This window comes from Montipora foliosa, chromosome 6 (genome assembly GCF_036669935.1).
Source record: "Montipora foliosa isolate CH-2021 chromosome 6, ASM3666993v2, whole genome shotgun sequence".
Lineage (NCBI taxonomy): Eukaryota > Metazoa > Cnidaria > Anthozoa > Scleractinia > Acroporidae > Montipora > Montipora foliosa.
The window spans coordinates 7,782,504-7,806,876 of NC_090874.1; the positions used below are offsets into that span (position 1 = coordinate 7,782,504).

At 39.8% G+C, this 24,373-nt stretch overlaps 2 protein-coding genes across 4 annotated transcripts in view; one reads left to right on the forward strand and one right to left on the reverse strand.

Moving 5' to 3' along the window:
• Positions 1-13,868, reverse strand: part of LOC138008626 (prominin-1-A-like) — a 50,678-nt gene extending 36,810 nt beyond the window's left edge. Inside the window, exons 1-11 of the mRNA XM_068855944.1 lie at positions 13,503-13,868; positions 9,174-9,244; positions 8,401-8,609; positions 7,292-7,412; positions 6,414-6,480; positions 5,802-5,891; positions 4,993-5,210; positions 2,882-2,959; positions 2,084-2,147; positions 728-804; positions 408-496 (exon numbers count right to left, since the gene is read on the reverse strand). Of these exons, the coding sequence (XP_068712045.1) occupies positions 408-496; positions 728-804; positions 2,084-2,147; positions 2,882-2,959; positions 4,993-5,210; positions 5,802-5,891; positions 6,414-6,480; positions 7,292-7,412; positions 8,401-8,609; positions 9,174-9,244; positions 13,503-13,746 (1,328 nt within the window). The 5' untranslated portion in view covers positions 13,747-13,868. The remainder of the gene's footprint in view (positions 1-407; positions 497-727; positions 805-2,083; positions 2,148-2,881; positions 2,960-4,992; positions 5,211-5,801; positions 5,892-6,413; positions 6,481-7,291; positions 7,413-8,400; positions 8,610-9,173; positions 9,245-13,502) is intronic.
• A 1,101-nt stretch (positions 13,869-14,969) lies between these two features.
• LOC138006567 (prominin-1-A-like) overlaps positions 14,970-24,373 on the forward strand; it is a 66,286-nt gene continuing 56,882 nt past the window's right edge. The window contains exons 1-2 of one of the 3 annotated variants that reach the window (XM_068852979.1): positions 14,970-15,084; positions 23,465-23,979. In XM_068852979.1, coding sequence (XP_068709080.1) covers positions 23,745-23,979 — 235 coding nt within the window. In that variant the 5' untranslated portion in view covers positions 14,970-15,084; positions 23,465-23,744. Of the gene's footprint in view, positions 15,085-23,106; positions 23,371-23,464; positions 23,980-24,373 lie in introns of those variants that run through there. The other 2 variants (XM_068852981.1, XM_068852980.1) reach the window with 2 other exon arrangements.

Below are 24,373 nucleotides of genomic sequence, written 5' to 3' on the forward strand. Positions count from 1 at the left end.
GATCTTCACGTATAACAAAATGGAACGATTTTTTTCGTTGGTTCCCCAAGGATAGAATGAGAAGGAACGAGGCTGGCCAATGCATTGAGTTACGAAGCACTTATATGACAACAGCTCTCGAGATTGTTTTATATACTTTCAACACAAGAAAGCTGTGCCTTATATAGGTCCAATAAAATTAAAAGTTGTTAGGAGGTGTGTTGTATCACGGTTTTATCGAAATTTCTCGAGCTTTCGGGAAGTGGTATGATTCAAAGAAATTCTTTATCTACATTCTTTCAAGAAGTCGTAAAGTCGGATTTTGCCGAAAGCTGGATAGCCATTCCGATACCGGCGGTAATCTTCTAGTTCCAACAGAATTATGATAGAGGGACTTTACAAAAACCGGAAACCAGTGATATTTTCACCTGTATTTATCGTATCTGTTGAGTAATCCACCATTTCCAAAGATACTTTGTACCTCCCCTTTCATCGGAAGCAATATTTCCGTTTGAATCTGAAAGATAACAACCAAGCACTTTGCAGCTTTTTGGAATATATACAGATTCTCCGCGAGCAAGGGGCTCACGTTAGCCAATCACAACAAAGGCAGACAACGAAACTATGCAATCGTAAGTCAAAGCAATAGCTGCAGCCGCCGCTTAGCGCGGAAAATGTTGTGCGAGCAAGTCACTTGCCAAACGTCAATTTGACGCCCGAAAAGCGAAGTGGATGGAAGAAAACTTACCGAATTAGCATCCTTTTCCAAGGAAGCTACCATCTTGGAAGCAAAATCCTGCAGCTCTTTAGTGAAATCTTTTATTTCTAGAATTAAGAGGAAAATATCGTTGATTACAATTTGAAACATTGCAGTCATCATTCATGTAATTAGCAGCTGTGTTAAAGAAATTTAGTCCACCTGCACAATGGTTTCTGAAAAGAAAATCGAGGACTATAATAGCAGCATAAATTTTCGACCACGTCGCGCATTGCGAATGAAATGCAATTATTGCACTTCGCTAGCGTTGCCGTCATCGAAGCTTAAAGTCCACTCTAAAAGTAAGGGAAAGCTATAAAACTGAGGTGAAAAAGAAATTTTGGCCTAGAGATCAACCAATCGCACGATATAGCAAACCAATGGCGCTGCGCCAATCAAGAAAGTGTTCACAGCAGGAACACAGTCCGAGCAAAGATGAAGGATTGTCAAGTGAACAATGACAACAACGTCACCAGAGAAAAGGCTTGCCACTGTGCATGCGGCTCACTAAGTACAGTGTAATACGAGAACATTGCCTAATGGAGCTGTACTGATGCTTAACATGGACGTCACAATGGACGCAAGCATACAAAAAAAAAGCAATGTACAGCGCATGCGCATTTGCAAGCAAGTCTGAAACAATAATCCATGCTTGAACGGGATTCGGAATCATGACCGTAAGATTTTCGAAACCAGGACCTTGATGGCTCAGTTGGCATTGAGAGCATGGGGAGCTGAGCAACTCCAGCCGGGGGCTTTGATTGTTTTCAAGCTTGCTAGCAACTGCATAAGTTGCCTATCTAAATGCAATGTTCTTTCATTCTTTCATTCTATGTCCAGTTCCGCAAATCAAATAGATGAAATTTCGGGTCGTGTCGTACCTCATTGAACGGGCTTCAGGATTGGCCAACAGAACAATAGAACGAACAAATATAACAATGGATTTAGCACAGAATACAATAGGAAGTACGACCCTATACAGCCAATGAAATATAGTGTTCAACAAGAGGTACGACCCTTCCCGGCCGGCCCGCCCTGGGGAATTTCACATATTCTACAAAGCATTTCATTCCCCTCTCGACTTCTCTTATTGGATACTGATAACTTAAACTTGCGGTTGACCTACTCCCAGAAGACTTGATAACCGTCGATTGGTAGAGTAGTGCAGCACACATCGCACGTGCGTCGCACGTGACAACCAGGCCTTAGACCTTCCTTTGCACCTGCCAACTGCAAAGCCACAGGGAAGTCACATTTGCGAAACGACATCTAAGGGTTGCGCCAAGGGAAAATTATATTCATTCTAATATAAAATGCCCTTTGTTGCGAGTTGAACTTAAAACTCACCTTCGGTTCCAGTGAATGTGGCCTCGTAAACTTTAGCGGGTATTGAATTGAATGTGTCCCTTCCCTAAAAAGAGACGTGCTGCATGTGTCAGATCTAGTTTAGAGTGGCGCAGCGCGGCATTTTAAGTGTGTATGGAGATATCATTGGTTTCGGCTTTGCACAATGGTTTTGTTGCTACAAGGTTGTTCAATTTGAATTGTGCTTGCAGTTTTTACTTCTTTAGCAGACTTTTATGCTTTTTTCAGCAAGAAGCGAACACTGATATTCATACACTCAGTTTTCAGCGCTTTCTAGCCGTGAGTTTTAAGCAGACATTTTGGTAAGGAATGGATCGCGTCGTAGTTTAACCGACACTCAAGATTTCCTATTTGTCATGAACACAGTCTCCGGATTTTCGACAGTTCTGTAAAGTAGCGGACAGTGTTTGTTTCTGAAAGCACCGGACGTGACTTGTGGGAAGGCAAGGCACCTTACGAGCACCGAAGGCAGGGTACCTAGGGGGTTCTGGGGGCATGCCCCCCCCCGGGCATGCCCCCAGAACCCCCTAGGTACCCGACCCTCTCCGAAACGCTGTTCCCAGGGTTTCTGGAACCCAGGAATTAGTTTTCCAGGAAAGGCGGGGGTTCAGTCAAATTCTCTTTAAAAAGTAAGCCAAAAAATAACAATAAAAAATAAAACCCCTCAAATATTGGCATCAAAGTACCGGACATGCAATGGAAAACGATCGGACGAAACGTCCGCCTTCCGGCCTCCAACGAAAACCCTGTTGTCCCCGAAAACAACTAAATTCTCCACACCTCAGTTGCTTGTGCACCAAAGTCGTTTTTGGAGAGAATTGCTTCTATGTTTGATAACTCCTCGGCCGCATCTGGAACCTGGCAGGATAAAGAAGGCTCCCTTATCGTTACTGCATCTAAAGATCTATACCTCGCATGAAAGTGAACTTTTTTGTGAAGATTACATGTGCCTTCGAAGTTCAAACTAATCAGTTCGGTTTCATCAATCAATCAATCAATCAATCAATCGAGATGACATTTATAGCAAATTCTAACTCTAAACATACGTAACACACTCTAAGGATACAAAGTACAACCTCCGATAAAATTATTTGACTGAGACAGTTCACAATTATACAGATTTGATACTTTTTGTTTTCGGATTATTTGAGCCAAATGACAGGGGAAATTAAAGTGCCCCTGTAATAAAAAAAAATCACCTCCTTTTTTTCTTCAGATTTTGAAAGTGTGTTTGCTTAACACCTGACTGGCAAAATTTTGAGCTTTGATTTTTATCCAAAAGCCGTTTACTTTGAGTGTAAGTTTTGGATTTCACGGTTCGCCATTACCCACGTTCAAAACTGACCGATTGGATCTCAGAGGGATGGATCCAGGGAAAAGTGACGTCAAAGGCTCACTAGCTTGAAGTTTTAGCGTGTGAATGCTGCTTATAAAAGGTGCAGAACTCGAGTTTAAAAGTCTGAAAGAACAAAACTCCCGTGCTGCATATTAATTCTGCAGCGTACACACGCATTGCATTCTTAAACTAGTGAGCAGTTTGCGGTCATTTCCTCCTCGAACCAGCTCTCTCAAGAACTTAAAGTTAGTAATGGCGGACCATTAAATAGGAAACTTCCAGTTAAAATAAACAGGTGTCTTTTTCAAATCAGTGCTTAATACTTTGATTGCTTAGTGCTTGGTTAACATAGTTTTGAAGTCCAAAGAAAAATAAGAAGTGATTTTTTTGGTCACAGGGGCACTTTAAGGGAGGTGTGATGCGTCCTAACAATTTTGTCGGAAGCTGTAGATGCCAAAGCCAAAGGGCATATGTGACAAGGTCACACTAAAATAAGATGTGCTGCAAATTCACAGTAAAGTTTATGCCAAGAATCAGAATTGGAATCAGAAAAACTGCTTGCGGTTGGCATGTTTGAGCATCTTCGATCGTAGCGCAATACTGTTTGTATTGCAACTCGAAACTGTGAAAATTCGTCTTATTAGGTAAGTGGTACGACACACGGAATTGAAGCTTGCTATAATGAAAGCCGTGTGCATGAAGGCACTAAAGTCACATGAAACTGGATGTGCAAACGAAACTGAAACGCCGAATGCAAAATGTGTTAAAGTTATATCAGTTTTCAAACTTACTCTCAAATCAAGGGGTTACGTTTATGCAAACGTTGGCCGTGTAGCACTTATAGTTCAACAGAGTTAACTAAGAGAGGGTGATGTGAAGTGCTATTTTCTACCCATGTAAACCATGTGAGAGTGAGCCCTATTAATGGCGATGGACAACTCAAGGACAGAGAAAAACTCTGACCAGGGTGGGAATTGAACCCACGACCTTCGGGTTAGATCACTGCTGCTCTACCGACTGAGCTACAAAGTAATCTTCAATTCCCACGATCTGCTCCCGTCTGACCTTGTAGCTTATTTTTACCCCACCGGGAATACAAAATTTAAAAAAGAAAAGGAAAACAAACTGAATTCTGCTAGTTGTAGTCAAATGACGCCATCATGAAAGTTGCCTGTTGTCTTCAGTTTTATTAGAATGACTGTAACTAAATCTATTACACAAAAACCGATGATAACAATTTTGTACGCATGTTTACTAAAACTTGAACTTCCTTACGCTGGGCAACAATTGTCTACTTCTCAAACCCATAAGGCTTTGCGCCTTGGGTGACCGGTTTTGCCGCTTCATGAACAAATATTGGGGATGTCAACAACGGAATTTTAGTGGTGTAAAGATATTTCAAACTGAAGAAAACCTAAGCTTAGAGGCATCTGCAGAAAGCTTTCAATAGACGTGGCGAAATCATTTGCAAAGAAAGGGTTTTGATCAACATGTTCGAAACCATATATATGCTAATGACTTGGTCGTGTTGAAATCCTGTGTAGAATTCAGTTACCTGATTGAAGTCTGCCTCGGCTTGTAAATCATCCCAGGCGGGTATTTTGTCACACGCTCCGGCTTCCACTGACGGTGGGTCATTATTACAATCTTCTTTTGCTTTTGTCAAGTTGTTCCGTGCCTCGTCCAAGCCAGCACGAAGTTTCTGACCAAGGCTTCTGAGACTTAGCACTGTATCTGAGACATCTCTCAAAGAGTCTCTCAGGTCTGTAAGCTCTGTTAGAAAGGAGAAACAATAGGTCTTTTGCAACAAACGATCACATGGTACAAAATCCGCCATGCTGAAGGGCAAGCTCATTATTATTCCCCCACTGGGACATTAAAACAAAAGCAAGTCAAGCTTTACTGGTTCAGGTCTCTTTGTTTTAATGTCCCAGTGGGGGAACAATAATGAGCTTGCCCTCCAGCATGGCGGATTTTGTACCATGTGATCGTTTGTTGCAAAACGCCTATTAGCCCACAAAAGCACATAAGTTAAAAATAGGTCCGCAACGCGTGTGTACATCTGCTCAAGTCGTTTTCTCGTCCGAGTCTTCATTTTGGAGCATTGCACTATGATTCATGACCAGGAGCCTAAAACTACAATAACAGGTATATGAAACGGCATTTTCACAGATCAAGCTACTTTTAGGCGAGCTCTTATATGAGATTTGGCTTGCAAGAGTTATAATCAACTTATAACTCAATTTAAACATAACTCGGTCCTTAAAAACGCCGTTCCTAGTCATGGTCTCCTTGTGTCATTTCCATGATAACATTTTAACCGACTATATTAAGTTCTATTAAAATAAATTTATCGACACTAACTTATTCCCATTTCCATGACATCATTGAGAAGTGTGTCGACACTCTGTTGAGATTGTTGTATGAGCGGCGTCGATATGTTGACAGGTAAATCTGAAAGTAATAATATCCAAACCTAAATTTCAGTACCAGCAATGAGATCAACCAATATACCTTTTTTTTTCTCCCTACATTAATGCTTGAAGAAAAAAGAGTGCAATGTAGCTTACCAAACGGCGTGCCACAACCTTCAGCAACAAATCAACTCAGTGCAAGCCCACCATTTTAAACATAACCGCGTTAGATTAACTCAAAACTAAAAGTGCCTTTCTAGGTTTAATCAGGACAACTGTCTGACCTTCTGAAAAAGTAGCTAAGTATATTCCACGAACTGGAAATACTTTTCTAAAGAAGTTATGGACTACTCTGTGTTAGCATCTGTGCGAACAAGAAAGGAGAAATTCCCGCTAAGAAATTCAGACGCACGAGAAGGTCAACGGTGCCGCTTCAATTCTCTCGCGTCCAAATTCCCGGCTAGCGCCAATTTTCTGGCTCTTCCCATATGAACACGTACAACGTAGACTAGTGGAGGTTGCGGGATCAGTGGGTCGTTTCAGACAATAAATAGTAACTTACATGACAGTTCTTGCAATATCAGCCCGCTGGTAAAATTCATATTTTCCCCGGTAACTTCAGAGAGTTCCTAACAAGCAAAGCAATGAAACACTCATTAATAAAGTGTCATGCAGTTAAATGCTGTAAAATATTTCTTGATAATTACACGAGCTTTTTTTGTTGTTGATACTGTGATTGGAGATCTGCTCGTGGTCTTGAACGGCTCTCTTTCTTAACAAACCCCAGCTTTGCAAAAAAGATGAGTTTTGATAGTTGTCCTCGCCAATCTAGCCTCCCACATAGACGTACTAGGGCTTCGTCATGCGTTCCTCCCCCACGAACGTCTGCTCACACAACAAACCACTTCCTTTCGTAGATTACGGACCAATCACAGACTGTTTTCCAGTTTTGGATAAACAGGTGCTTCGTATGGCATTCTTTCGCCGCATGTGATTGGCTATCTACAACACAATTAGTCAATGCTCATTGGTTTATTTAAATAGAGGGCAAACGGCTGGTGAACGGAAGTGGTTTTTCGTTTCAGCAGACGATCGTGGGGGAGGAACGCGTGACGAATCCCTAAGGACGTCTGCTTGGACCGGCTATCTCCAGTCACATTAAGAAATTCAAGGGAAATCAGCAGTTTAAGCGTCAAATATATTTCGTGCGGGCACATTGATTGAAGACACCCTAACAAAGAAAGGGAAGCCGGAGCGCTTGGACATAAAACTTTTGAGAACAGGCCAAGAGCGACAATCAACCAAACTTAACCCTCAAATGTCGACAGGTGCTCCCTCCTCCAAGGTGGCGAAAACGTTTCGAACTTCCGCCTGTACTTGCACTAAGTTAACCCTGAACTCAAAGTTATGCTTATTAAAAAACCGTATGAAGAGCGGTACCTTGAGAGTGTTCTCCTCGTAAATCGCAATGTCCACAATTGAGCTCATAAACATGGAATTCAACTCAGGAATTGCGGTCTCCGTTTTATCATTGACAAGGCTGATTGAAAAGGCAGCGACCCTGCAAAATTTACATTGTGAAAGTATGTAAGTCTTCTTTATCACTCTTACTATTATGCAGCACTTAATGGTGCAACTTCTAGTCCAGCGTTCAGTCCAAAATGCACGTAATTAATGGACGTCCAATTTTGATGTCTAACACGAAGTGTCCCTTTAGGTATAAGCAAATGCTCCCAATTTCTAGCAATGAGGAAAGTGTAAAAGTTAGCTATATATCATCTTTTGGCGAGGCTAAACGCAGGTTTTTATCTACAGGGGCTACTATGTGACGATTAATGTCTGTATTTGCTAATGCTAAAAGGAGGCAGTGAGGCCCAGTGGCCCGCTCTGACCACTCGTTGAATTTGTTTCTGGTAGTCCCTGGTTCAACTTCCCAGCTGCATTTGTAAATAGCCAACTCAGGTTTGCCTCCGGCCAGTCGGGATTCTCAACAATTGTAGCTGTTGTCCTGTTCCGTCGTTCCGTTAATTGTGTTTTCATTGGCCCTGAAAAGCCCCTATGGGGAGAGGGTCAATTAAGTATGTATTGTATTGTATTTCCAGACGAGAGTGATGTCTAAGTTGGAGAGAAGAAGCAATAGGGACACTCCGTGATGCCTGCCAAAATTGTCGTGGATCTAATTACGTGAATTTTTGGACATATCTGAAATTTGGTAGAGTCCGCTAAGATAAGCCGAAGTAACGCCGTCTTTTTTGCCATTAAATTCAGGAACGAACCGAGGGAAATTCATCAATTGCACCACGGTGATACCCAGGGAATTGAGCACTACCCAATGTACAAGAACCTGCTCAAACCAAACATCTTAACCGTAAGTCCTCAAATTTATTCAGATCATATTAGGATCCGTCAGCTGAATATGAGCTTTCCAACTGACAAGGTGTATTTTCAATGATTATAGATACTTAGGCCTTTCTAAGGTCATTGTAAAATTCCTAAGATAACTCTTAAGATAACTCTAGAGCAAAGTATGAGCAAGTGAGTTTACTCACATGATGAGCGCTGAGCAAATTGATATCGCAGCTGTAAATAGTCTCCTCTTTTTCTTCGGATTCGTTTCAAGGTCCTCCTCGATCAGTTCACCGCCACACTTCCCCTTGCACCGGAAACAGCCAAATATGATACCAACCAGCGGTATCACAAAAGCGCATATTAGCGATATGGAAGTGAGAACTGTGATAGGTACATTTTCCGTGATTACCTGAAATACAAGAAGAAGGACAAACCCATCGGCCGTAAAAGCTTTCAGTCGTTCCCTAGTGCCTGGCTTATTCAGGACTTGGATTATGAATTTTTACGTGTGTTCCCGACTTTTCGCTTGTTAGGGAGCTTAAGCAAGGGAGAAGACGATGTCTTAGAGAACAGATATGTCCAGAAATGCAATCAATGGCAAAAATGGCAGATTTAGTGAAATTTCGCTAAGAGGGCAAAATCCTTCATAGACCGATTCAGGCTAATTCAATGTTGTACCCAATTCAAATCCTTTAGGAAAAAAAAGTTTTGTATACCTTATTTACAAAGTACAAATCACGTTCCAGAAAGGGTGTGAACAGCAAAAAACACCTACGCAACAGTACGTACACGATATGACCAATATGCCGCATGACGCTGAGAACGTTAAAGCCGAGTTCGCCCCAAGATTAATATTCTCAGCGTCATGTCCACTCTTGCTACAAGCTCTTCACTCCCACCAATACAACGCCCCCCCCTCCCCCCCCCTTTACTCCACAGAGACAAAACTTGAAATCATAGTGATATGCCTTACCTCATTTATTATGTATCCAACAGAATAATTTCCTTTCCTGTTATAATTTCGTATAGCATCCTTGATGGCATCTGTTTTGAATACATGCAAACTTTATCAAATTGGCTAACGCCAGATAGCTCTAAATCAGAAAGCTAAGCTTAACTTGAAGACATCAGTCTTTGAGAACACCGACATCTGGACGAAAAACTCTTTGAGGTTGATTTGTAATCAGCTGCGATTTTTTTTTCGATCTGGATTAGCCAAAACTGGAATGACTTAATGAAGGAACGGATGAAAGCTCTCTCTATCCTTACTACTGGTACCTTTTTGCTTTTAAGAACGTTAGCAGCAAACACGTAAGCCTTTCTATCCACTCTTTATCTACCATTTTAAATCGGGATAGACGATGCACCAAATCAGTACAATTTTGAAATGTAAGGATCACTCTACAGTAATTAACAACTCTTCCATGGGCACGAGTTAGTTGACGGTATGAGATGGAAGCGCGTGATGATAGCACAGAGTTGGCTACAACCAATCTCATATCAATGAAGCGCAAATTCAATAATTTCTTTTTCTTCAAATTAGGTGCGTAGGTAGGTAACACTTTAATTCAATGAGATACCTATATCCCTTATGGCCCTATAGAATTTAGACCAGACTACGACATCCGGAATCAGTTCCGTGCCCAGCTCTTATCGAATAGTGCGTTTGGATCTTTAACGTCCGACAGAGTTTATTTAGCTAGCTAGTTACAGTAAAAATAAACCTTGTTGTTGTTGTTGTAGGGTTTTGAGAGGGGGCATACGGTATATAGTCCTTATCCGAGAAGACTAGAGAGTCTAGACAGGGCGGGTAAAGGTTTCTTACCCGCCCTGGTGTAACCCATGATTTGCGGATGTAATTACAAAGGCAACCCTTTCTCCTCAGTTATTTATAGACCCTGAGTGTTGTTCCGGCCGGAGTCGAACGCACGACCCTCCTACACTGTAGTCTGCCATGCTCAACCATCTGAGCCACTGGCCGTCTAACTTCAGCCATTTACCTGTTTCAAATTACTAAACAACCGGCACAATCAGTTTCTATATAAGGTCATACGGTATACGAGCCGATAACCAAGATTGAGCGATCATATCCAAGCGTTAGCAACGCAATGTCCAGGATCTTTTTTTACAATTAATACGGAGTACATTACTGAGAAATGAAAGTTAGAAAGATAATAGCAGTTAGACAACACCTAAGGCAGCTGCGAGCAAACTTGAAAAATCCAGGCCCGAGTAGCTCGAAGCATGGATAGCGCTAACCAGAGTTAAATGCCAGGCAAACCTATAGGTTTTGATACTTTTGTACCTCAGTTAAGAAAACGATTTGCGCTAACAAGGCTTCGAGCAACTGGCCCCAGGCTTCGATCCCACGAGTCCCATGACCATGTGATTTCGTTGCAATTGCTTTACCAATGGAAATATCAAGCCGGCTGGGAGCTGGGGACTATTGCGACTTCAAGTTCTACTAGAATATCAGCCAGACTAAAACAAAAGATAAAGCGATACATGTACAGAAGTCTGAAGTGTTTCCCGTTCCTCAGTTCATTTTCTAAGAAGACGGAGAGCGTTTCCCGTTCCTCAGCTCATTTCCTACGAAGACGGAGAGCGTGAACCTCGTTCTTAACGGGTTGCATGAAGTGAAAACAGCTCTCAGCTGGCTTGATAACTCCGTTAGTAAGCGGCAAGTAAGGATGGCCCTGTGGTAATATTTCTGCCTTCCACCTCTGCGGACCTGGGATCGCATCTCATCTTCGTATGAGGGCTGAGGTTAAGTAGCTCTCAATCTTACTCCGAGACTTTTTCTCCAGGCACTCTGGTTTTCCTCCCTGAGCAAAATCGACTCCCAGCTTATTCCATCTGGCTGTGATGCTGTGCTTCCGAGGTCGTGCATGGGTCGTGTTCAGAGCCCGAGCGCCTAGCCGACCGTCTGCCAGCCGCCTTCGGCCCGACCTCGATGAGCTACGCCCTTAAATAACAATTCCGTCTCTGACTGTAAGACAGGGCGATTAGGAAGCCAGATATTTAGATATTCTTTATGAAACCAACAAGGCCGTCATTGCGTCATTATGAAGCACCCACGGAAAATTGTTCATAAACGAAAACATAACCTTTTTGCTAGGGAATACTTACAGGTTAACGCACTCGGCGAGTGAATTATCGGGATTTACCTGTACGAGTTCACTAACAATGAACGAGAAATTTCAATACCGCACGAGGCCGCCGAGTGCGGTATTGAAAATTTCGAGTTCATTGTTAGTGAACGAGTGCAGGTAAATTCCGATAATTCACGAGCAACGAGTGCGTTAACATTTTTATTATTCAAATTGAATACACTGCACAAAGAAACACTACACTGAAACAACTATATACTAGGTAAACCAGACAACTAGCGTGAATGAAAAATTTAAAATTCGCAACCTTTCCTTTCAAAACAGATATTCCCAAGCAGTTGCTTTCTTGGTGTTTTTAGGAACTGCATCATCAATGAGGGAATCGATGTCTGCTTCGGACAAATCGTCAAACTTCGAGTCGCCCGAAGCCATGGTGTTAAGACAGTGGTGTATTGAATTTACACCACGGCTATTACACCACGATAATGACGTCAAGGCGGTTGTTTCGTCATAACTCAGTGTCACGTGGCACAAATCAACCAATCAGAAAATCAGAATTCGTACAGTGTATGAAATTTGAATAATAAACTCATTTAAACAATCTTGGTCAATAAATCAGAGCATTTAGACTCCAATATTGAACAACGTTGAGCCAAAATTTTTCATCGATTGTTGGACCTGATTTCGGTTTTGTCGGACGCAGCCATGTTGCAACTTTTAGCGGGCTTTGCAATTCACTCTTTGAGTTTTCTCAGTTTTGGCATTAACTTTCAAATAATGATAACAAATAAACAACCAAATTATAGTCGCAGTTACTCCTGATTCCTGTCCAAGTGTGCTAGAGCTAGTGTAGTTTTAGCCGAGCGGGTGAAGTTATGTGTTGTAACGTTTAACCTAGGCTTAGTTAGCATTCTCCCGCGTGACCTTTTTGTTATAGTGATTTACATAGTTCTTACGAGCCAGCGCTGTACAGCGGTCTTTTGTATTTCCATGTGCTCTTGTCTGTGCTCTTATCAATATAATCAGTTCTTGTTCATTTTGTGTGTGCATTTCCTCTTGTGTGAATTTCCCCCTTGAGAACATAACACTTTTTTCATTAAAATGGCAAAGTTATCAATCAGTTTTAATTAGCTGGAAAAAGCCAGGAAAACAAAATATGACCTTGCTGGTCAGTGTATTGGATAGTCAGAACTGGTCTTAAAATAAGAATGATAAACATTCATCGTCGCGAGATATCAGTCATGAAGCGACAAATTGCCTGTTTTTTTTTTTCTGTTTAAATGGTTGCTTTAAAGAAAGTTCTCTCTTATACAAAGGAGCTCTTTTCCAAGACCTGTGAAAAACAAGCGGGTACCAAAAGAGAACAAAGTTAAACCAGCGACGAATTTCACCAAAACACAGTTTATCTACCAGTCAAAGAGGATATTAATACCCTTTACTTCTGATCTTTTATATGGTTTCACTTCCTTAACAAGTTTGAACAAATTAGTTTGTAGTGTGAAACTCAGGACAAAGTTGATGTGCGGTCAAGTTGTTCAATACCCTAAAACCAAACATCCGATTTGTAATTACACGCCTACTGTTAGCTTTATCTCTTTTCGCGGCTGAAAGCAGCTTTCAAAGTTTGTATGCACTTAATAATTGAAAAGGAACAACAAATTTAAACGCCAGAAAATTAAGACTTCAAATAAATTGTTGAAATCCAGCATTAACCCCAATTGTAATCTACGCTGGTTATATAAATGTTTCGAACTTACGGAAGGCAATGTGACTCAGACGCAGGCGCGAAAAAAATGAACAAGGAAGACTCATTTGTTAAAATGAGAAAGAAACAAATAAAAAAATACCATTTTAGAGAGGCATTAAAGCGAGTCCTCCTATGCGCTTTAAGAGACTTTCAGACGAGTTTATAAGTAGCTCTCTGAAAGGAAATGACCTTGTTACAAACTTGATAGACAGAGTGCGTCGAAATTCAACAGTATGTTGCACAGTTCACTGAATCCGTCACGATCTTTAACTCTGCGTTGCACAAGTCAGTGAACTGAAGTGTGCTTATCTCCTTATCAAAAAGTAAGCATAGTTACCTCAAATAACTTAAAGAAGGAAAATGAGTCATTTCTCACAGCCGAGAAGGACAACGGGAAAAAGACATGCAGCGCCTTTCGGAAAAAAAACATTGGGACAAAGCTTACCATAAGGTGGAGAATAATTCACCGATAAAACCACAGCTTCAGCAATGGTGTCGTAACTGGCCAGAAACCAGTCATTCTTGCTTTTCTTCAAGGTATAGTTACTTCCTTGGCGGAGTGTAGAAAAAGTAATGTTATCTCCATTAAGTACGCCTTTGCCATCTACGGTAATGAAGCTGGTGATATAAGTCAATGCTACAATTGACACCAAAATTTTCTCCTTCATCTCCTTCATAAAGGAGGCCATATTCCCGCGTCCTTAGTAATTCATTTCTGCTGGGTATTCCTTTTAACAAGTTTAAGTATGAAGTAAAATTCGTGGTAAAGGAAAAATTAGTAATAGGCGCATTGTAGCGCAAATCAAAACAAAATGTTTTCATTTTACGATTTTGCGCTCCCCGCACGTCGACAAGCAATCGTGACGTCACGATTCCATTTAGGCTGCGCGCGCGGGGCATCTTGGTTCATTCCTCTAAGTTGCCTAGGTGATAGGACTGTTGTCACCACGTCGATTTAAAGAAGATATGCCGAGGATCCGAAAAGGAAATTGTTAAACATAGATCGATGCTAAAAGAGAGATAATGGAGAAATTTTAATGTAGCTTTAAAAGTTACTATTCAAACACCCAACGTCTCGACATTCCTGTCTAGCGTCTGCCTATAAACCAGATAGCAATTGTCAACCTGTCCCAAGTTGCTCGAAGCATGGTTAGCGCCAACCAGCGTTAGATACCATGGAAACCGCTCTAGGTTTTGATACCTCTTAACCAACGGTTAGCGCTAGCCAGGCTTCGAGCAACCGGCCCTTGGTTGCAATGTGAACCTTAACTCTCACCTTCAAAGAATGAGATTTTAAAACACACATTAAACGGTAATCAGGTTGAATCCCACACAAGCCCGGATTCTTTTGAGACTTTCTTTGCAATTAAATTAAACTGTTTGTGGCAGCAAGGACCAAAGGGACAAAAAAGAAGCTCCGGATTCTGGTGAAGGCGGATCAAATCCGCAGCGTGTAATTATTTTAACAAACGAGAAGTCAGTCAAACGAGTGATCGAAGAGTGAAGGAATAATATCTGTTGGATTTACCAGTATTTCAAAAGGCACTGCCGTTCTTCATGCGGCTCGGTAAACATCCACCACTAGCCACCCACACTTCAGTGAATAATTGTTAAATGTAAACATATAAATTAAATAAAATCTCTCCCACGGCGAATATCGATTCTAAGAAGGTATGCGTAAAAATAAAATTGCTCCCTATGCAAGCCAGCTTCACGTCGAGAGAGCCTGGATACGAGGTTACTTAAATTAATGTAGTTGTATTTAAATATCACTGAACACCTCCAAGAAAGCCTAAAGACTTTAAAATGTCAAATCATAATTTTGCCTGACCAATTAAAATAGGCTTTATTCGCATATTGAAAGCATCAATAAACATATATTGGGTTTCCATGTAAGTGCTGTCAAATAAATAAAACATTGACAACATTATTCTCTGTGTTCTTAGAAACATCAAGGCTAACTCTTTCTAACCATGTTACAGTACAGAGTTCTACTTAATCAAAGCACAGATCTTTTTATGCAACTGGTAAGTTTTCCGTTTTATCTTTATAGTAGTATCTTTTTTGTTTGTTTGTTTTAGTATCGCTCTTAAAAAGGATTCCACAAAGGTTTAACGCTTGTTATATATTGTCGTTAAGTTTTCTCTTCCATTTGAAGACAAAATAAATAACCTTCAACCGCAAACTGGACGAACTTTAGGTATCGACTGAAAGGTATATTAGTCGCTTTTTACGTAAAGAAGGCCATTCATCTGAATTAAATTGTATGAACTATGTTTTACAGCCTGAAATAGCGCTGAAGACAACAAAATTATTTTAAGATAAAAGTACGTACGCAAGTGATAGAAAACCACGAATTTGAACGTAGTGCTCTAGTTTAAGCAAATTGTATGGTGAAAAGTTCCTGCTGGCGCGAAAAAACATGCTCGCTTGAAATATGTTCGGAGCTTTTTAAAGTAATATGTCGTGTTATATTAATCGCAGAAAGCCTGTTGAAAATGTTTTTTTTAACTGCAGTTAACCAACAAAATTATTTTAAGATAAAAGTACGTACGCAAGTGATAGAAAACCACGAATTTGAACGTAGTGCTCTAGTTTAAGCAAATTGTATGGTGAAAAGATCCTGCTGGCGCGAAAAAACATGCTCGCTTGAAATATGTTCGGAGCTTTTTAAAGTAATATGTCGTGTTATATTAATCGCAGAAAGCCTGTTGAAAATGTTTTTTTTAACTGCAGTTAACCAATAATCAACCGATTGGCGACACCAATAATCAATTTGTACGTGCAAACTAAACTCGAAAAAAATTACCCTAAATCGAATATTAGCGGAGAGAAACTAAAACAATTTCGTAGGAAACTAATAAAAGAAAATCCAGGATTGAAACGACTTACAAGGACCCGCAACCATGCGATTGCACTGCACTACTCTTCCATCGTAGTCTGAAATATATCTCATCATCACTCATTCACCCTTGTAAGCGATATATAGTACGAACTCACAATTGACATGTTCCCAGATAACTCGATATCGCAGTTGTGGGAGACGGCCTTTTTCAAGCCTGGGATTTGTTTTTCCTATTTTCTATCTGTCTTTCTGAAAATGCGCTGATCTTCAAAGTATTATGCACAGGCCAGACATCATTCAAAAATTTGTCACCGCTCACCAATTGAAATTTATTCTCGAGTAGTTTTTGTTGCAATTAATTGGCAACCCAAGTATTCTCAAATTTTAATTTATGCGAATTACGCGATCAGTTTTTTCCCTTTGGATATTTACCGAAACCCGAAGCTGCGTGGTAACTATTGATCAAGAAGTACACACGAGTTTTGACATACTGAATGAGAAGCTTGATTAATTAAAAAGGAATGTTTAACTAGACATTTGATGATAGCTTCTAAAAACATGGGTCCTCAAAAACCTGTGAAAAGGATTAAGTTTTAATTATTTATAGCAATGTGGCTTAGAACATCTCATTTGAAAGGTTATAAAAAAGGCTTTTCACTTTTAAAAAAATCCAGCGTAAAAACCAAGGACTTTTTAGAAAGATAACCGTATGTACAAGAATTCGCAAAAATATTGTTCTGGTACAAAAAGTTAGTTAGCAATATTTCCACCAAATTTGACTAAAAAAGAAGAATCCGAGAATTTTTTTGAAATTTTGTTAATTATATGTGTCAACACCTATTATTTCTCCATGACGACAAATAAAGGCGATTTTGTTATGCGTAATTAATTACGCTTCTGACTTCGATGGACATAAAAATATGAATAGATCGTTCAAAACCTTTTTCAACCAACCTTTCCGAATTCTTAAGTCCACACATACGAACTACATAAAGCCGAGCTCTAAACTTGAACCCGCGATATTGTCACGTGATACTGCTGACATTGGCATTCATGGAAGAGTGGACAGTACGTACGGACGTATGCAAGATGACGTCATAGTAGCACTTTTAGCCCTGTAAAACGCTATTCAACTATAAGAATTCGCTCAACACAAATGACTGAATGTATTACCATTGCTATTGTTATTTCTATTACTACAATTATTTAATTAATTTTATTATTATTTCTATCACTGTACGTTAAACTTATCTCCGGTTGCTTGTCAGAGTGTGATTTTAACCCGGTAACATAAGTACGGCTTGGAAATCCCGCGCATTAATCATTGGGCTGCGCTACCTACACAGAAAACTCGTATTAGACAAACTTGGATGAACATGTGTTCACTAATATCTTTCGTCATCGATATCGACACCATCGTTATTATCGTCATTATCATTATCATTATTATTATTATTATTATTATTATTATTATTATTATTATTATTATTATTGTTATTTCCACCTTCACAGGCTGATCTTTGCCGCTATACTGAGAAAACGGGTCATAAACTATGACCAAGAGTTTCACACGATCAAGCACCTTTCTCAGAGTCCTTACTGTTCCTAATAGTCCAGTCTTTTGTAGGAATGCTGCTCGGAGTGTAATGCTCAGTTTCCCAACACAATCGCCTAACTTTCTTGTTACTCCACCTAGGGCGGCAACAATTATGGGTATTACCTGAGCACTTTTCAAATTCCACATTGTTGTTATTACCATTATTATTATTATTATTATTATTATTATTATTATTATGGCAGTTTATTAACATCTGTATGCACTATTTACAATGACATCATAGGGCGCAAAGCGTAGCCTATGAGTCTAGGAGGTACAAAGAAACTACATCGACTTTAAGAAATAGAAAAAAAAAAAAAAAAATATTTATATATATATATATATATAATAAAAACTTTAAAAAATAAATAATAATAATAATAATAATAAACAAATAAAAATCCTATAATATTACACTGATATTAGAATTCCTATAATATTTCTACAACTACATTCAATTCATTCATAGTTCATTAATTCAAAACTTTAAATGTCCTGGCAATGTTCAATGAGCTGGAAATGATGCTCCTCTGCATCTTCTTTAGAACCTTTGATGCTTTATCCCCAACGATACCAAAGATGTCTCTCTCGACTTCCTCACCCCAACCTCCCAACACATCAATGATGGCATTAGTCTTTTCAATCTTGTAGTCTGGATACCTTTGTTTTAACTCCCACCGTTGGGGACCATACTTTGCCGTTTTCTCTTCATCCTTCTTTTCTCTATTATCGATCCATGGGCAGCTCATTTCTATCAGCAAGACCTTCTTCTTTACATGATCGACAATCCGGGCATCTACTCTATTTGCTCTCACTTCGTGGTATTCTGCATATACAGAGATGTCCCAATATGCCTCTGCCTGGCTCGATTCATAGTGTGCCGGGCTTAGGTAGCGATGGAGAGTACCACGGTGGAACATCTTCGAGTAACTTTAGGTCATACAACACCTCATATAATATAACTTTCAGAGCAGCGTTATGCGCATGCCTCTCTGGATATTTATTTTGAGCAAGTGCTGAGCAGCCCACTAACACATGTGCCATTGTCTCCGGTGCTCTATTGCATAATCTGCACGTCACATTACCTTCTGGGGTAACACGAGTCTTGTGTTTAGAGTAGATCTTGGTGGGCAAGAGCTGTTCATACAACTCAAACATTCCCGCTACTGTATGCATTGGAAAATCTGGCCACTCATTAAGCCAAGCAAAACAACTCTTAACTTTTAGTTCTTGATCCTCATATCTTGCACTCAGTAGCTTTCCTTGCCATTTTTCATCTCTCATAGTGTCCATCAACTTGTCTTATTATTATTATTATTATTATTATTATTATTGTTGTTGTTGTTGTTGTTGTTGTTGTTGTTAGTGGTAGTAGTAGTAGTAGTAGTAGTAGTAGTAGTAGTAGTAGTAGTAGTAGTAGGAGTAGTAGTAGTAGTAGTAGTAGTAGTAGGAGTAGCAGTTGTAGTAGTAGTTGTTGTTGTTGTTGTAGTAGTAGTAATGTAGTAATGTTCATTTTTATCATAATTATCCGTTTGGAAGACGCTTAAAATGGACTAAATACGTCTCGTATACCCATCATTAAACCAGATGGACTTTATGAAAGAAGTATAAATGTTTACAAAAGTCTTTCCACAAGACGAATAAAGGATGCCAATAATTTTGTCTACAAGGATTACGACTCTCCGTTGTAGAACCGGGCAAATGTCATTTATCATCAAAGTTTTCCTTCAAAAACGACAAAATTGATGATCAACTTTTGTTAACTATATTATTCTGGTTGCATCAAGTTTTATTGCAAGGACAAGCGGCCATGACGATTTCGTTCTCCAAGCTTCCCGATCTTCAGTGAAACTGTGAAAGCCCTGATTTCTTCAAGACTCAAACAAAAGTTCAGCAATGCATTTGCTGTACGATTTCCGACGAGTCTTTTTCGTGACTGGACACAAGATCATCCTTCGCCGGTCTCTCGAAGCAGTGGCCAACTGAGAAACTCATGATCACCGGCTCGGTGGGCTTTGTCAAATGACGAGACGATGGTCAAAGCCCTGTCTCCTCATTTTAATTCGTTGCACTACCTTGTTAGCTCGTTTGATATCTAAAATTTCGTGCATACGGGAAAGCTAGATGTAAAAATTATCATTTTGTATTGATGATGAGGCATTTGCACTGAAGAACCCATGATTTTGCCTGATTCGCTTGATCTACAACACGAAGAAATTAACGATAACTTAGTATACAAAATAAATTGACTTCCGGCGCAAATTTCCGTTTCGTAAATGTTCTTTACGATTTGGACGACACTTACGTCGTTTGCAAATGAGGAAAAAAAATACTTTATCGAGGACTAGATTAGCAGCGTATGTCACTTAGAATTTTGAAAAAACTTAGAAAAAGAGCTTTTGGAAAAAAAATAGAAAAATAAGGGCCCGTACGGTCCCCGTACGTACTAAGCTGACAAAATTTCTTTGACTCAACCAAAAAGCTCAACAAAAATTGTCTCCGCCAAATTTCAGTTCAATTTGGTAATCGTGGCCGCACTTAAAACCTTTTTCTTTGGATAATCCCGTGTAAATTGTAAAATATCCATAATTTTCATGCCTGACAAAAATTTGTCCTGCTGCGCCTTTGAAGTTTGGTACATTTAGTGGGAGAAAAAATTCACGGCGCGCACTTCAGTATAACGGAAATGAAGACAGATTTTTTCGCAAAATAAACAAAAATTTGCCCAGTGCGTACGGACCCTAACTTTGAAAAAGTGTATGAACGATATTGAATTTGGTTCAATGGCTGTATAGCCAATGTCGATCAAACTCACTACGCTCCCGAGACATCACTCCAAACATCGCAACCTAACGCTAACAGTTGATTACTAGGCTTGGCATGGACCGTCAAAATTGGAAACGACCGTTTACGAAATGGAAATTAGCGACTCCGACACTCAAGCGAACTCCTCAAATATCCTCTGGTAGTTCCAGCTTGAATGTTCAATACCTTTCATAGGAACTGATACCCGTGTGAAATTGGCAAGGCATTCTCCTGTTTGTGCCTGAAATATTGGCCCATTTTTTTTGTCAAGGATTAATAACTATATCCCTATCCAAAGGATAGTGATTTATCCGGTGGATAATGTTATCCACAATTTCAACAACGGGCGCCAGAAATTTTGTACGTTTCTTGGCAATCGATAACAGTTTCTAACAGTAGTCAGGGCAAGTCTGGACGTTTCATTTATGAGTTGCAGGCCCTCTTTTCAGTCACTTTCCTCTTTCTTTATCTGCGATGTCTACTCCATAATTTTATGATAGTTCACTTGCTATAAGAAAGGCTTCGTTTAAACATGAACACTTTTTCGGAAAATCCTATAGTTCCGAAACATATGTAGTGAAACAGCTGCCTCCCGCAACATAATCACATTTTTTTTTACTTCGTGTCTTGTGCCATGTATATGCACTTCGAATTCATCCGGATTTGTTTTCGTACCGGATAATTCCTTAATCGTGACGTATGTTGTGCTCACGTTCCCAAGGACATTTCAAGTTATTTTTTTTTAGTTCAGTATGAGCATCCAGACTTTCAGAACAAAAAAGTGAGTTCCCCAGTGTGTTTTTAATCAGTTTGACTTTTTCTTAAGGACGGTGCTTACTATTGTTATTGCGCATACGTTCTGCGCATCTCTGAGATACTTGGATTTCCCATCGCCCATGCTTACTAATACAGGGACATTTTTGCGTGGTTTAAAACTATCCGGAGAAAGTAGATCTTAGTAAGTACTCTTGGTATCGAAAAAGAATATTGGGGGTAACCATGCATTTTTGAGAGATAATTAAGCTTTAATTTGAGAAAGAACGCCATACATTGCTTTGTATTTTAAAGCTTTTTACAAATATCATTCATGAATTATCTTTGAAAAATGCGTGGTTACCCCCAATTTTCTTTTTGGATTTCAATAACACTTGTTAAGATCTACATTTCCTGCATAATCACACACCGGGGCAAAAATATCTTTAATTGGTAGGCACCGTCCTTAAAAAGAAAGGATCTTTACTGAGTCATTTTCAGCAGCATTGAGGAGTTTTTATATTGAGTAAATTCACATTTTTAGTTCAACCACTACACTTCCTTACTTCTAATTCTGGACTAGTGAAAGAGAGATAACTTTAAATATAGCTATTACAGTGAATGATGTAATGATTAATGCTTGAAGTTCGTTGGGACGTGTCAAAAAATTCGCACTGATTCAAGCAAGTGCAAAACGGCGTTGAGGAACGAACTGGGCAGCAAGCAATTGACTGAAAAGATAAAAAAAGGGCACCAATGGTCAAAGAGCGATTGAAACCGGAATAAACAAGCTGCATCTTGAAAATCACTGTTTTCGTTTGGCCTTGTCATGTCGACGTAATCCTTTGTTTCGTGATTCAAGTGTTCTCTGTGACCGCAAAAATGGGTGCATTGTCTCCTGTTCCGCAGTTCTTTTGAAGTCATTGTCGAAAGCTTGTTTTGAGTGATTTAGCAAGCTGCACAATGTACTAATAGCAATAGCAGTAGGAGGTTGGGAAAAATTCAATAACATCAATTATCGATTTTATTCTACCAGCTTATTTCGGTTATTTTGGTGGGCTCGATATCCGCCGCTCACTCGAGTTCGAGTTGAGCGCTGGCTCATTTCCCGAAACAGCGGCTGGTAATCGAGCCATTTTTTTTGGATGATTTGCAAGAAACTTGGACAAGAAAGTGGCAATATTCCATTTCGTAAATTGTGACCAAAGTTCGAGCAACTGGGGCTTGATAGATTACGAAGGCTCACTGCCCAGAGAAAAAAAAAACCCAAATCACAATAACGTACGTTGCGAAAAAATTAAGGCGAAAACACGAGGAAGCTGAAAATATAAGCCGTGGTATGCAACTATGTATGCGGAGGAGGTTGTACCTCGTAGCCTCTCCTCGCCGGAGGCATCTGTCAGTTCCGTTGTTAATTTTGTGGTACGTTCTTAGTGAAATGTTGAAAAAAAAAAAAGAAAAAGAAAAAGTGAAATGAACTGAACATAGCCATAAACTGATGCTACGCATTCAAAAAACATTACGCCTGGTCTTTCTTTGAATCAAATTGGTGACCTCGTTTTATAAGACTGACCTCACCACTCTTTGTAATCCAAAGATTAACTTTATGTTGTGATGTATGTCAAAAAGTTGTAGGTTATGTAGAGTTTTTAATAACTTGTGTTGTAATTTATGTGCAAATCTTTCCTCAGCGTAAATCGGTACCTAGTGGTATGTAAATCTAAACCCAAAAAAAATCCTCTCGGAATGCGGCAACAGAGAGATACGACAACATGGGGATAGGAAACGAAAACGAAGGTGTACGAGGTTCCAAGCCCGTTTTATTTGTAAGGGCAAAGGCAGTTGAGTGTAACCAATCGCCCGACGCCATTTTATATCCTCATGAACGTTTTTTCGTCTTTTCGTTTTCCCTGCGCGATGTATTGCACTTTCCAGTTCCCCGACATTTGCGACTTCTCTTCATTTCCCGTTAAGATTTTTGCGAGCTGGCTTACCGCGCGTTATCGGACTTTGTCGCCGGTATAAACCTTGAAGATATAAACCACGCACAACACGCTTGGATAAGAACGACTTCAGGAATGTTCGCTAAAACCTCCGGCTACATGTAACTCTGCCTCCTAGATAAACTTGCTCAAAATCGTGAATTTGTTTAAGGAAACCTGGCCGAAGGAAATAAATTTTTTTGCGGAAGAAAAAAGAAACAACGTCTCTTTGGAAACCAAACAAATTTGCTTCGTGCGTGACGTACAAGATATGCCATTGACACTTTAGAGAATTTAAACTTGATCTGAAAATTTATAAAGTTCTGTCTTGGTATTGCGGCCGTTATTTCTCTTTACATGAGCTGTAATTCTCTTCATCTCTAATATTCTGTATGTCACGGTTTTTTAACAATTTGTTTTCTCAGACTTATGAAGATACGCATGAATAGCTGAAAGCCGCAGGACTGAAGGAGCTTAATCACCTGCGACGTGCGGTCCTAGCCACAGTATTCTGTCATTTATTTTTTGGTGGAGATAGTCGAACAAGCAGCGTTATTTTGCTTTGGATTGCGTTGGACTACGTTGAAAAGATTCACATAGGAATAAATCAGAGCTAAGAGGAACGTTTGGGGAACTGTATCTCTATCTAACTACAACATCGTCAAAGCGTGTGCCGTGTCACTTGAGGGACAATATCCTAAAATCATGGCTCCCGTACCGGTCCTTTCTTTCCTTCTTCTAGTTCTAATCTGTTTTGCAAGTTATGTGAGCTGCGAGGGGCCGACTTTGAACGGTACAACAATTGACTGGAAGGATAACTTTGACGACAAAGGGGACGAAGGATCTGGTCTCAGTACTGAATACGACGCAAAAGGTCTTCAACCCTGGTATAACTTCGTCAACGGTTTCATTTCAATTGTGCTCAGCAAGGAACCTTACGGTACGTTTACGTAAGTTTTGCAGCTTTTAATTTATAAATTGAGACATACAGTTTGATGACCATAGGATAGCGATTGGAGTTAACTGCAACAGAGTAGGAGGATAGTTGGTCATTATTCTACGTTTCTTGAAGACATGTTGTAGTACCTCTTTTTGTAATGAACGTGACCTAACTTGTTCAATTTTTCCGAGCGTAAGGGATGATGATAGACGGCTTTGCGTCACAGTCGTCGCTTCATTGCCATTTTACGTACAGCGAGAAAGAAGCTTTAAAGGTCGTGTTCATCCTCAACGCGCATAAGAGCTCGATGAAAGTTTGGCAAGATAGGTTTGACGATCAAGAGATTGAAAGGCATCACGTACATTTGGCGCAAATGCAATCGCCGCCGTAAACG